This window comes from Capricornis sumatraensis, chromosome 17 (assembly GCF_032405125.1).
Source record: "Capricornis sumatraensis isolate serow.1 chromosome 17, serow.2, whole genome shotgun sequence".
Taxonomy (NCBI): domain Eukaryota; kingdom Metazoa; phylum Chordata; class Mammalia; order Artiodactyla; family Bovidae; genus Capricornis; species Capricornis sumatraensis.
The window spans coordinates 11710263-11723904 of NC_091085.1; the positions used below are offsets into that span (position 1 = coordinate 11710263).

At 42.9% G+C, this 13642-nt stretch overlaps 1 protein-coding gene across 4 annotated transcripts in view; it reads right to left on the bottom strand.

The window, feature by feature from the left end:
- Positions 1-12697: 12697 nt before the first annotated feature.
- Positions 12698-13642, bottom strand: part of TRIM2 (tripartite motif containing 2) — a 55387-nt gene continuing 54442 nt past the window's right edge. For all 4 annotated transcript variants that reach the window (XM_068989656.1, XM_068989655.1, XM_068989654.1 and 1 more), the window contains one exon: positions 12698-12859. In XM_068989656.1, the coding sequence (XP_068845757.1) occupies positions 12707-12859 (153 nt within the window). In that variant the 3' untranslated portion in view covers positions 12698-12706. The remainder of the gene's footprint in view (positions 12860-13642) is intronic.

A 13642-nucleotide genomic window follows, 5' to 3' on the forward strand; every position in this document is an offset into this window, starting at 1 on the left:
GAATCCACACGCCAATGCAGGAGACACAAGAGATGCAGTTTCGATCCCTGGGTGGAGAAGATCCCCTGGAGGAGGAAATGGCAACCTGCTCCAGTATTCTTGCCTGGAAAATCCCATGGACAGAGAAGCCTGGTGGGCTACAGTCCACGGGGTCACACAGAGCTGGACATAGGACTGAGCACACAGGCACGCACAGTGACCCTAGATTTCTCATGCCTTGCTCAAGATACAGTGGAAATAAGTATGTCAGTAAAAATTAGTGATATTTAAGACAAATATTAAGCAATTATACTGGTGTTTATATAAAGTTGTCCAAATAAAGGTGGCATTTGTGGGAAGATTTACCATATTAAAAAGCAGAGACATTACTTTGCCAACAAAGGTCCATCTAGCCAAGGCTATGGTTTTCCCAGTGGTCATGTATGGATATGAGAGTTGGACTATGAAGAAAGCTGAGCGCTGAAGAATTGATGCTTTTGAACTGTGGTGTTGGAGAAGACTCTTGAGAGTCCCTTGGACTGCAAGGAGATCCAACCAGTCCATCCTAAAGGAAATCAGTCCTGAATATTCATTGGAAGGACTGGGGTGTTGAAGCTGAAACTCCAATACTTTGGCCACCTGATGTGAAGAGCTGACTCATTTGAAAAGACCCTGATGCTGGGAAAGATTGAAGGTGGGAGAAGGGGACAGAGTATGAGATGGTTGGATGGCATCACTGACTCAGTAGACATCAGTTTGAGTAAACTCTGGGAGTTGGTGATGGACAGGCAGGCCTGGCATGCTGCAGTTCATGGGGTCGCAAAGAGTCTGATACGACTGAGTGGCTGAACTAAACTGAACTTACCTTATCTGCTCCCAGACTGCCATACCTTCTGCTCCATCAAGAACAGCCTTTCTTGGGAATTCCTCTTTGGTCTAGTAAGGTTAGGACTTAGCGCTTTCACTGCCATGGCCTGGGTTCAATCCCTGGTCAGGGAAGTAAGATCCCGCAAGCCATTCCCATCCTTCCGTCTTTTAAATCCTCAGGTAGGCCTCCGAGTCTTTTTCTGCTTCCTCACACCTCCCCACAAGAAGGATCTCTGTACAGTTTTATCACAGCACCCCAATTCACTTTGTAATTATTTACTTGGACTGCTGCTGGTAAGTCGCTTCAGTCATGTCCAACTCTGTGACCCCCATAGACGGCAGCCCACCAGGCTCCCCCGTCCCTGGGATCCTCCAGGGAGGAAGACTCGAGTGGGTTGCCATTGCCTTCTCCAATGCATGAAAGTGAAAAGTGAAAGTGAAGTCGCTCAGTTGTGTCTGACTGTTCGAGACCCCCATGGACTGTAGCCTACCAGGCTCCTCTGTCCATGGGATTTCCAGGCAAGAGTACTGGAGTGGGGTGCCAGCGCCTTCTTCATATTGGTGTTTTATAAAACCTTTAAGCACACATTAATTTCATTTTAAAAAATGTGAGTATCTACTGCCTGCAGAGTATGTGAGGATGAACCACTCCTTCCAGTGTGGCCTTTCTGTTCCAGTCAGTGTTGCTCTTTCACCTGGGTGACTGCCACTTGCCCTAGATCGTACTCTGTAGAGGGCATGTTGGCCCCACTCCAGCCACATCACTCCCCAAGGCCAAGGAGTGTGCAGGCCCAAAGGGACATGCCCATCTTTTACCCACAGCCTTTCTTCTAGACTAGGAATCTGATGGTGGTTTAGTTACTAAGTCATGTCCGACTCTTGTGACCCCACCGATTGCAGCCTACCAGGCTCCTCTGTCGGTGGAATTTCCCAGGCAAGAATACTGGAGTGGGTTGGTATTTCCTTCTCCAGGGGATCTTCGCAACCTAGGTATCGAACCCAGGTCTCCTGCATTGCAGGCAGATTCTTTACCGACTGAGCTACCAGGGAATCCCTACAGGAATCTGGGGAACTCAGTATTCCTTGCCTGTCTAGGTTTGAGTTCCTGGAAGAACAGAGCCTGCAGTAGCAATGTGCTGAAACAGGGACACCTCTTTATTATGCTTCGCTGTATTGCACGTAGCAGACACTCGCTGTATTGCACGTAGCAGACCCTCGCTGTATTGCACGTAGCAGACACTGTGTTTTGTACACATTGAAGGTTTGTGTCAACTCTGTCGAGCAAGTCTATTAGCACCATTTTCCCAACAGCATTTGATCATTTTGTGTCTCTATTGCACATTTGGGTAATTCTTCCAATATTTCAAACTTTTTAATCATTATTATATCTCTTATGGTGACCTGTAATCATTGATGCTACTATTGTTAATTGTTTCAGGACACTATGAACCATGCCCATATAAGATAGAGGACTTAATTGATACGTGCTGTGTGTGTTCTGACTGCTCCACCGACCAACCGGCCATTTCCCCATCTTTCTGTCTGCCCTTAGAGCTCCCTATTCTCTCAGACAAAACAATATTGAAGCCAGGCCAGTTCCTAACCTTAAAATGGCTTCTAAGTGTTCAAGTGAAAGGAAAAGTCACATGTCTCTCACTTTAAATCAAAAGCTAGAGATGATTTAAGCTTAGTGAGGAAGGCATGTCGAGAGCAGGGACAGGCTGAAACTAAGCTCTCTTTCACCAAACAGCCAAGTTGTGGGTGCAAAGAAAAATTTCTTGAAGGAAATGAAAAGTGCTACTCCAGTGAACACGTGAACGATGAGGAAGCGGAACAGCCTTCTTGATGATGTGGAGAATGTCTGAGGGATCCGGAGAGACAACCAAAGCAGCCACGTTCCCTAACGCCAAAGCCTAGTCTACGGCAAGGTTGTGAACCTCCTCAATCCCCTGAAGGCTGAGAGAGGCGAGGAAGCTGCAGAAGAAAAGTCTGAAGCTGGCCGAGGTTGGTTCATGAGGTTCAAGGAAAGAAGCTGTCTCCTAACACCACAGTGCAAGGTGAAGCAGCCAGTGCTAATCAGAAGCTTCAGCCAGTTATCCAGAAGATCAAGCTAAGATAATTAATGAAGGTGGCTCCACTAAACGAATATTCAGTGTAGAGAAAACAGCCTTCCATTAGAAGATTCCACTAGGACTTTCACAGCTAGAGAGAAGTCAGTGCCTGGCTTCAAGGGACAGGCCGACACTCTTATTAGGGGCTAATGCAGCTGGTGACTCTAAGTCAAAGCCTGTGCTCACCCACCATTCTGAAAATTCTAGGGCCCTCAAGAATCATGCTCGATCTGCTCTGCCTCTTCTCCATAAATGGAAGAACAAAGCCTGGATAACAGCACATCTGTTTGCAACATGGTTTAACTGAATATGTTAAACCCACTGTTGAGACCTACTGCTCAGAAAAAATATTATTTCAAGATATTACAGCTCGTTGACAATGTACCTGGTCACCCAAGAATTCTGACGGAGATGTACAATGAGATTAATGTTTTTATGCCCGCTAACACAACATCCATTCTGCAGTCCATGGATCAAAGAGTAGTTTCTATAATACTTTTAAGCATTGTTAAGAAATACATTTTGGAAGGCCATAGTTGCCATAGGCAGTGATTTCTGTGGTGCATCTGGCCAAAGTCAATTGAAAACCTTCTAGAAAAGATTCACCATTCTAGATGCCACTAAGAGCATGTGTGATTTATGGGAAGAGGTCAAAATATCAACAATAAGAGGAGTTTGAGAAAAGTTGATCCCAACTCTCCTGTATGACTTTGAGGGGTTTAAGCCTTCAGTGGAGGAAGGAACTGCAAATGTGCTGGAAACAGCAAGAGAGCTAGAGTTCAAAGTGGAGCCTGAAGATGTGATGGCATTGCTGCAATCTCATGATAAAATTTGAAGGAATGAGTTGCTTCTTATGGATGAGTAAAAAAAGTAGTTTCTTGAGATGGAATCTACTTCCGGTGAAGATGCTGTGAAGACTGCTGAAACGACAGCAAAGGGTTTAGAACATTACACAAACTTAGCTGATCAAGCAGTGGCCGGGTTTGAGAGGACTGGCTCCAATCTTGAAAGGAGTTTTCAGTGAGTAAAATGCTCTCAAACAGCACCGCATGCCACAGAGAAATCATTCATGAAAGAATCAATGCAGCAGACTTCACCGTCTTATTTCAAGAAACTGCCACCGCCACCCCAACCTTCAGTGACGACCACTCTGATCAGTCAGCAGCCACCACCCTGGAGGCAAGATCTTCCACCAGCAGCAAGACTGCAGCTCGTTGAAGGCTCAGGTGACGGCTAGCATTTTTTCTAAAAAATTTATTAAAGTATTTTTTAAATTATGGTATGTATATTCTTTTTTAAGACATAATTCTACTTCACACTTAATAGGCTACAGTATAGTGTAAACATAACTTTTCTCAGCACTGGAAAACAAAAATTTCATGTGACTTTATGATTCATTTGGGAGTGAGGAAGCAGTGAAGATGAGACAGGAGAGGAGGAAAGGTGTGTATATTTCCACTAGAGGTATGTACATTTCTCTGGCATTTAAAAATCTTTACAAACTCATCTTTTTTTTTTCCCAAGAGAATGGAAGTTTGTGGAAGTCTCAGGTGAACACAGAGGAGACAGCTTGTCCCCACCCAACATGTGAAAACTTGGACTTTCCATCATGGTTATTGACATTTCTTTTACGGCACCTACCTTAATTTGTTCTGTACTATAGGTATTAATGCTCTTTGAATCTTTCCATCTGGGATATAAACTCCTTGAAAACAGGGACACTAACTCTTTCAGCCCTGCCTTGTCTCTCATCGTTTTTTCTCGAGCACTGAACTATTAGTTCTCCCCTGGAGACCTTGCTCTCTTGCCCTCTTTTACCAAGCCAGGGTTGGCGGTCCTCACTAACGCCTCTCTGCCTTCTCCCCGGGTGAGTTAATAGTTGCTAGCATCCTTCGCCCCTCTCAACAGCCCATCATCCTCTGTTCTCAGGGGGGTGATGACTGGGCACGTGGAGCAAGTCAGTCATGGTGGGAGCCTCAGGTGTATGTGAGCGTCCTCACGCACCTGGTGAATATCCCTCTGCCCCAGGGACTGTGACATAACGTAGCAAATAAACACCACCACAGGCTGAAACAGACACCACAGAAAGGGAAAAGTCTTTCCATTCTTTTGAATGAGGGGTCCTGCATTTTCATTTTGTACCAGGCATCATAAATTATGTAGCCAGCTCTGTACATATTCACTTAAGTCTCATTCCAGTAGGATAAAGCTCCATGGGAACTGGGACCTTTTTTTTTTTGGTTTACTGCTATTCCCTAGTAGCTAGAATGGGACCCTAGACCCAGTAAACATTTGCTAATGAAGGTGCATAAAAGCAGTTCATAATGTTGTAATTACCTGGTCTAGTTCAACAACCACCCTGGAAGCTCTTAGAGACTACAGGTCTTATTATTTGTCCTAACAGCCCTTACACACAGCCCAAAGCCGAGCATCCACAGGTGCACAGGCATTTGTTCAGACCACGGCAGCGAAAAAGAGGCAGGAGGCGGGCTGAGGACAGACTGTCATCTGCCTGTCCTCTTATCCTACGCATGGAGAAGGCGATGGCACCCCACTTCAGTACCTCTGCCCGGAAAATCCCATGGATGGAGGAGCCCGGTAGGCTACAGTCCATGGGGCTGCAAAGAGTTGGACACGGCTGAGCGCGACTTCACCTTCCCTTTTCACTTTATCCTAGGCAATAACAAACCGCACCTTTAATTGCACCTTCTGTCTGCTCTGGAAAGTGGCGTCTTTGGCTTTACATGAACCAAGATTATGGGTATAATCTGAGATATACTAAAGCCTGGGCAAGTGCCTCACTCACCTCCAAAGAGCCCACAACCACAGCCTCCTACTTGGTTAAATGGAAAGAATAAGTGAAAAACAGAATTAGGTGTCAATAATACTAATGGTCACAATTACTAGTCAGCAGTGTAACGTTTGGTCTTTTTCTCATTTTTATTGTTTCATCTCTCCTTCCCAGACTAACTCAGGTCACCTCTTTCAGACTTTCCATCTGTTATGGAAATTTAACCCTGCAAGAAGTAAAACAAAGAAGTTTTTGTAGTGTTCCTCTATCTTTAACAAAGGCTACTCTGATCATAACAACTTTTAGTGTTCATCTTATCACACAACATATAAATCATGGACTTAATGAAAAACCGAAAAGCCTATAAATAAATCAGGAAAAATGCTGTATGCATATGTTTAAACCAATGACTTGTTTATAATCAATGAAGACAGACAAGAGTCCTTCAAAAGAGAACAAATGAATAAGCATCAAGTTCATACACTGCTCAAGACTGAGAGCTTACCTATTCTCAGGCCTTGTGGGGCACCACAGGTCAGATGGGATGGAATTCCCAAGGTGGGGCAGAAAGACCTCGGGTTTACCTCCTCTCAAGGGCGCACCAAAATCATAACTCTGTAAGCACTAAGCACTATTGCTGAAAAGACCGAAACCCACCAGAAAAGATCCTCTACAACCAAAGAAATACAGAAGGAACTCAGAGGGAACTGTGAGGCAGGTAGGAGGCACAGAGCTGCAATTCAGTCAAGACTCCTACCCCTGGCTGGGTGACCTACACACAAGAGAATTATGGTTGCAGAGGTTCTCTCGAAGGTCTGACCCCTAGCTTGAGCTTCCCAGCCCAGGGGTCCTGCGTCGGGGAGATAACCCCTCAGTATTTGGCCTTGAAGGCCAATAGGGCTTACTTTTGGGAGACCCAGAAGACTGAGGGAAATAGAGATTCCACTCTTAAAGGGTACACATAAACTCTCACATGCTTCAGGACCCACAGAAGAAGGTTAGACCCACCTGCTAATCTTGGAGAGTCTCTTTAGAGACGCAGGAGGCAGCTGGAGCTCACTCTGGACTCACAGACACTGGCGGCAGCCTTTTGGGAAACTCAGTCTACCACAAAGACACTGGAGCCGGCAAGCACCATTCTGGAGTCCTTCTTCAGCCTGTTATCCTTAAGACCCACTCTGCAACCACTGACCAGCCTGGAGGCATCAGTGCTGGGGCACGTCAGGTGAAGCGACTAACTGGGCAGGGACACAGCCCCATCCAATAGCAGAGAGGCAGCCTTAAGAATCCCTGAGCCCACAGCCATCCCTGGACATGGCCTTGCCCACCAGAAGGCTGAAGACCCAGCATCGCATACCAGGACACGGACATTAGACCTGGAACCCGCAGGGCCCTGCAGCCAGAGAATCCTAGGACCAAGCTCTGCCCACCAGCAGGCAGGTGCCAGTCCCACAGTCTGCTGGGCCCTGGGTCCACCCGCTAGTAAGCTGCTCCAGCCTCAGACCAGCCTCACCCACCACAGGGGGAACACCAGCCCTGCGGCCTGCCATGACAGGCCCCAGCCCACATGTCAGCACCAGACCTGGGCCTGGGGGAGGGGGGCCGTCTTGCCCACCAGCAAGCCAACACAAACTCTGGAACACCCTAGACCCCACAGTCAGTTGTGGCAAGAACTGGCCCCACCTACCAGTTACATTACACCAGCTCTGGGACCCGTGTGTCCTGCAGCCAGACCCCAGGACCAAGCTCCCTCACAGACCAATTACCATTACCAAAATGAATCAGTTAAAAAACAAAACCCAAAAAACCCCCAAACCTCCCAACAACCAAAAGTCTAGGACCAGATGGCTTTACAGGTGAATTCTACCACACATTAAGAGAATGTTCGGAAATTATTCCAAAATATTGCAGAGGAAGAAAAGCTTTCTGAACTCATACTATAAGGCCAGCAGCATCCTGAAACCAAAACCAGACAAAGATTTCACAAAAGAAGAAAATTATAGGTCAATCCCACTACCCACTCCAGTATTCCTGCCTGGAAAATTCCATGGACAGAGGAGCCTGGTGGGCTACAGTCCACAGGGTCACGATGAGTCGGACACGACTAAAGCAACTTAACGTGTATGCATTACTGAGGAACACAGGTGCAAAAATCCTCAACAAAGTATTAGCCAGCTGAATTTAATCATACATTGAAAGCGCCATACACCGTGATCAAGTGGGATTTATCCCAAGGCTGCAAGGATGGTTCAACATCCACAAATCAAGAACAGAAATTATATAATGATCTCAACAGGTGCAGACAGCTTTTGACAAAAATCAACATCAATTTATAATAAAAACTCTCAACAAAATGGGTCTAGAGGGGCTATACCTCAACATGTAAAAGACTACATGTGGTAAGCCCACAGCTAACATTATACTTAATATGCTCAACAATGGAAAGCTGAAAGCGTTTCCTCAAAGATCAGGAAAAAAACCAAGGATGACTGCTCTGATCACTTTTATTCAACATAGTATTGGGTAGCCACAGCAGTCAGACCAGAAAAAGGAATAAAAGGAATCCAAACTGGAAAGAGGTCATTAAAAGCATCACTGTTTGCAGGCCACATGATGTCAGAACACAGACCATCTTCAAGACGTCACCACAAAAGTACCAGCGCTAACAACTTAATTCAGTAAAGCCGCAGGACACAAAACTAACATACAGAAATCTGCTGCATTTCTGGATACCGACAACAGACTATCAGAAGGAGAACCTAAGAAAACCGTCCCATTCACTAAACCTTTTCTCACTAGTATGAACAGTTTGATTAAGGTACTGTTATCTTCCATGTGTTCTAGAAAGTTCCTTCACTTTCCTTCACTGAGAGAGAGAACAACAGGTTAAATAAATGAACGTTCAGCCTAGAAATGGAGAAAACAAGCTTTATTATAATGATTTGAGATTTTGTGCATGGTAAAGATATACACATGAATCTTGTTTCTCCTATGTTTCAAGACAGAATTAATTTAAAGATTTATTGTAGACTAAAGCATCCAAAATACTGCAGTACATACGTAGCTACGAACATACAGACACTTTGATGCACAGCGTTTATTCTCTTCTTTAAATAGGCAGTCAGCATTTTGATTCATAAAAGAACAATCGATGAGAATATATCAGTACCAATGTCAAAGAGCACAAGATTTAGTGTTCTATGCACAAAATATATGAAACAGACCTATAAAGATGGAATGTACAAAATTTTAAAAGAAAAAAAAAAGGAAACAAAAATCCCTCATACTCATACATAGGATTGAAAGGCTATAGAACTGAAAATGATATAAAAAATTCTAAGAATATACTCTTTTGATGACTGAACATTCCCATGTCATAAAGCAAAAACATTTTAAGGCTGTGTTGCTTTCAAAAGTTACTGGAAGTGCTGTACATTCATTGGAACAACATAGCCAATTTATTCATCTATCTTAGAATATTAATAGCTTCCATACATTCTCCACAAACAGACTATACAATCACTGCCACACAATTCATCTTCAGAAAGTTTAAGATTAACATCATGATTTGTAGCTTACTGTCACTTAAAACAAAAAATTATTTATTTATACCAAACAAATCTTTAATGGGCACTTAGTTTCCTTTATGGCAATGCTAGATTCCTAGTTATCAAAAATATTAAAATAATTGTAAGTTTAAAACCCTGTAACATTTACAGAATGCAACAATATCACGACTTTCAATTTTAAGCAAAATTAAACAATGTTTGCAGCAAATACCTTCAATTTTATCTTACCTGGAAATGTCTTACTTTTAAATTATTAAACTAAAAATATTCCTCCCTTTTTCAGAAGCTGGTGAATAAGGAGGATACCGTACAGTTCAAATGTACATAAAGATTTTTTCCATCTGAAGTAATCTGCAGATTACCTGATGTTTATTTGCTATTTCCTCCAATTAACTTAGGTATTACCAAAGCATTTATGTGACCCCTTTAGTGTTAAGGATCCATAGACACTTGCTAGCATACTGCTATTCCAGTTAACTCCCTTAGTACATACCCTGTATATTTAGTAGTAGAAGCAAGTGTATTCTAGTTGCATGGACCTGTTAGTATTTATTTGCCTCAAATCTAGTCAAAGAGTAAATTAAAAGAAGGTAACCTGGGGACTTTAGTTACCGGAGACTAAAGTTTGGTCAAGATACTAAGAACCATTTTTTTTTTTTTTAATGGCTAAGCGTCATAAAGGCTTTTTATTCATTTGTTTCTAAGTGGTCAAGTGACTCCACCCACCTCCCCATGTCCAGCAGGGGAGGTCTGTATTGGAGATACAGTCACTAATATCTGTAACTGGGGAGGGAATGCGTCGTCACCGACCATTACATTCTAACTGGCAACATTTTGCCGTAAGTGCCCAGGGGAAATTTGAATGTGTAGTTTTTCAGTGCTACTTATCATGAATGTATGACAGGTTCTGTACACGTGACAAACAGAAATCAAACAATAATGGTAGAACAGAAACAAAAAGTCACTTATTTTAATATCCTTCTCAGTTTACTAGAAACCACTTAGAATGTGACAAAACTCCATTTAAATCTTGTCTGTTCATCCTATCAGCAGCACTTTTCCCCCTAAAATATGCTTACCAAGAAATACAGTAAATGCACATATGCATCCAAATTTGAAACGTCATCTATACTTTAGCATATGTGACTGTATTTATTTTGGGGAAATATAGTGTTTCCTGGAGTGCCCGTAGCGTGTGTTAGGAACAGGTAGTGGGACAGGTCTGAATCAAAGTATCTCTTCTTTTATTCCAGTTTCGTTCCAATATTGACATGTAAAAAAATCAGCTTTGTGTTCCTTCTATTAAGATACCCAGTCTAATACGTTATGATGGCTGGTTAATTTCTAAATTCACAAGTATAATTTGAATGTGCAAAAAACCCCTTTAAGTAAACGAGCCTTAAGATCCATGGCCTATGACAGAGTCTACAGAGGAAGCTATTTTCACTGGTGAAAATAAACTGAAATTAATTTAACCAGTTTAAAACCTTTCCTTTTAAACATTTCAGGAATTATCGAGTCTAGCTTATCTTTTATGCAGAAGGTTAGTTAATGGTAAAATGACATTCCCACCCTAGAGTGTAAGCTCCAAAGGGGCAGGGGGCTTTGTTAGTTTTATCCATTACTTTCTCCCCAGTGCCTTGAATAGCCTCTGGCACCCAGGAAATGCTCATTAAACATCAGTGTTTAAATTCAAAGACTCATTTCACCACTGACTTTAGGAAAAAAGAAACATCACATTCACATAGTTATACATGTGGGAAATGTTTTTTTATAGTACAGTTTTAAGGTGCTTTTAGTGAAAAAGGTCCCGAAGTCATTATTGAAAATGCCAAACACGACATCTATTTGGTAGAACTAAGTAGAAAATCAAACAGTGGAAATACACCACATCTTATTTTACAGAATCAGATTTGACTAAATTATTCTTACCATTTCTCAAAATGCATTTATACTTAAATGTAAATCAAGTTCAACTTTGTTTCTTTCGACCTGTTTTTCGTTTTGCTTTTGAAAGCACAGAAGGCCATTTTCTGACTAGCAGTCAGCCGATACCAGCATTCCTGGAAAATGGCAAAAATGACATCTGCTTTAGGGCTTGCTCTATGAGGACGGCTTTAAACGGTGCAGTTTTGAGGAATGTGCTGAAGCTGCTTCTGTCTTTCAGAGTGCTGCCTATTTCAATACACCAAAGGTTCAGCTAAATATATATATATGATACATTCTACCTTACCCTAATCATGTATACATAGTCCTTTAATGCCTCTACTAGTCATTAGACAATGATAAATAACCATAACATGCCCTTACCTGTAATGCTCTCGCGATAACACGACTTTGGTAACACTTGCTTTCTAAGGGGAAACCACTGATCAATCAATCACATGCCTTTGGTTGACACCATCCGTCCTCCAAAGGGCTGCTTATGGCTCTCTGTCCTAGGATACTGGTGTCCTACTACATGTGCTGACATTTTGCAAGAGGTAAAGCTTTCGCATTCGTGAAAGAGGAGAGACACGTGTGAGAACACGGCACAGAAAATGTGACTGACTTTTCCTTGATTACATTCCAGTGAATTAACCTGGAGTTAACGGGGCCCGTTGGTTTACCAAAAGGTAACATTACTGTTGTAAAATGCCTTTCAAAGTATCAGGAATTTCAGGCTTCCCTGAAATTGAACTGAAAATGAACTTTGTTTTTAGATACAAGGTGAGCAGGAGAGAGGTGAAAAGAACACATGAAGATCTTTGATCAAACTCAGAAAGGGTGGGAGATTTGCATTGATTTTTTAAGTGCTAAACTCAAGAGGCTTGCTAATCCCAGCTGGGAGGATTTTGTAAGACAGCTTTCGTTTTTTCCCAAAGTAATGTCATATGTCGTTACTGATAAACAAAAAATGTCACAAGAGTAATATCTACTGTAAAAGTGAGGTTAGAAGATCCCCTGGGTCTTGTGACCAAGGTTAAATAAAGCATATAACTATAACAGATTTTGTTTTCATCTTGTTTTTGGAAGCTCTGCACAAAAGCTATCACTCACAGGATTAACAAATGCCTTTAAATATTCTAGTTGTTTTTTTAATGCTTGTTTGATTTGCAAAATTAAACCACATAAATCCCTGTCCTATGTGCCATAGTTCACAGGTGTAAAACTTTGCAGTTTTTATAGATTCAGTAGAAGAGATTTCTTTTTTTTTTAACTCTAAACATGGATTATGGAAATCAGATATGCAGTTTTTAAGGAAATTGTTACATTCAGAAATAACCTTGGAAAGTTCACCGATGATTCCTTCTAGCAAGAAAAGTCTAGTATCATCTGGTCCTGCGTCAGGAAATCCATTCCAGTTTACGGTGTAAGATCTTTGTAAGGGGGTGTCCAGTCGCCCACTGTTACTGTAAGTACCGGTAGACCTTGAAACAGTGGTTTCCAGAGTCTGCAACCACCACGTGGCCGTCTGAAGTTAGGGCCAGGCCCTGGGGGCCATAGAGTGGATCAGCAGACGTGTTAATGTAGGATAGAAACGACCCACTTCCATCAAAAACCTGTAAACATAAAGTCAGAGTGTGACAGAAGTTAAGAGTAACAGGAAGAAGCCGGGGTTAGGAAACCTCTGATGCTGGCGTTTCTCACCTGGAAGCACGGGTGCAGCCCCCAGGCTTGTTTAGGCCGCACTCACCCACAGCCCCTCTCTCCACTCACCGTGCCTGCTCCCCGCTCACTCTCTGTGCCCCAGGGGCACGGACAAGGCACGCACCCCCAGCCAGAGGACCTTGCTTACACGCTCACAGAGGTCCCATGTGAGGGGAATGGCTCTGGATGGGGCCTGAAGAACAAACCACCCTTCTGTCTCACTCTGAGCTTTCACTTCTCCCCTTCCAGCCTCACTATCTTCTTTTATTCCCAAGCACAAGAGGGAAAAATTGGCAACTAGACCACAGAAGAATGTCCTGAGTCAACGTGCATCAAGAAAATGGAGATTTTTTTTTCATTTTCGGAAAAGAGTAAGTTATACCAAGTCAATGGTTCGACACGTACATTTGGACAGAAAGTGGTCTTTCTTGGTCAGTAAGCTTCTGCTATGACGAAATAAAAAGAACTCTTTTCCTTCCCAGGCCCAGACTGCTTTCTTCTGGCCGTTCTCTTTGGGTTATAGGGTGTTTCAAAAGGCAGGTGTGATGAGGGCCACAGTGCAAACAGCTGATCATCTGTGGCCCTATACAGCCTGCCTCCTGACTGCAGCCCCCTGTCTGCTTCTGGCTTCCCATCAGATACAGAACACCTTTTTCAAAAGCAGGTGTCCACTGGGATAATTAAGCAAGATAAAT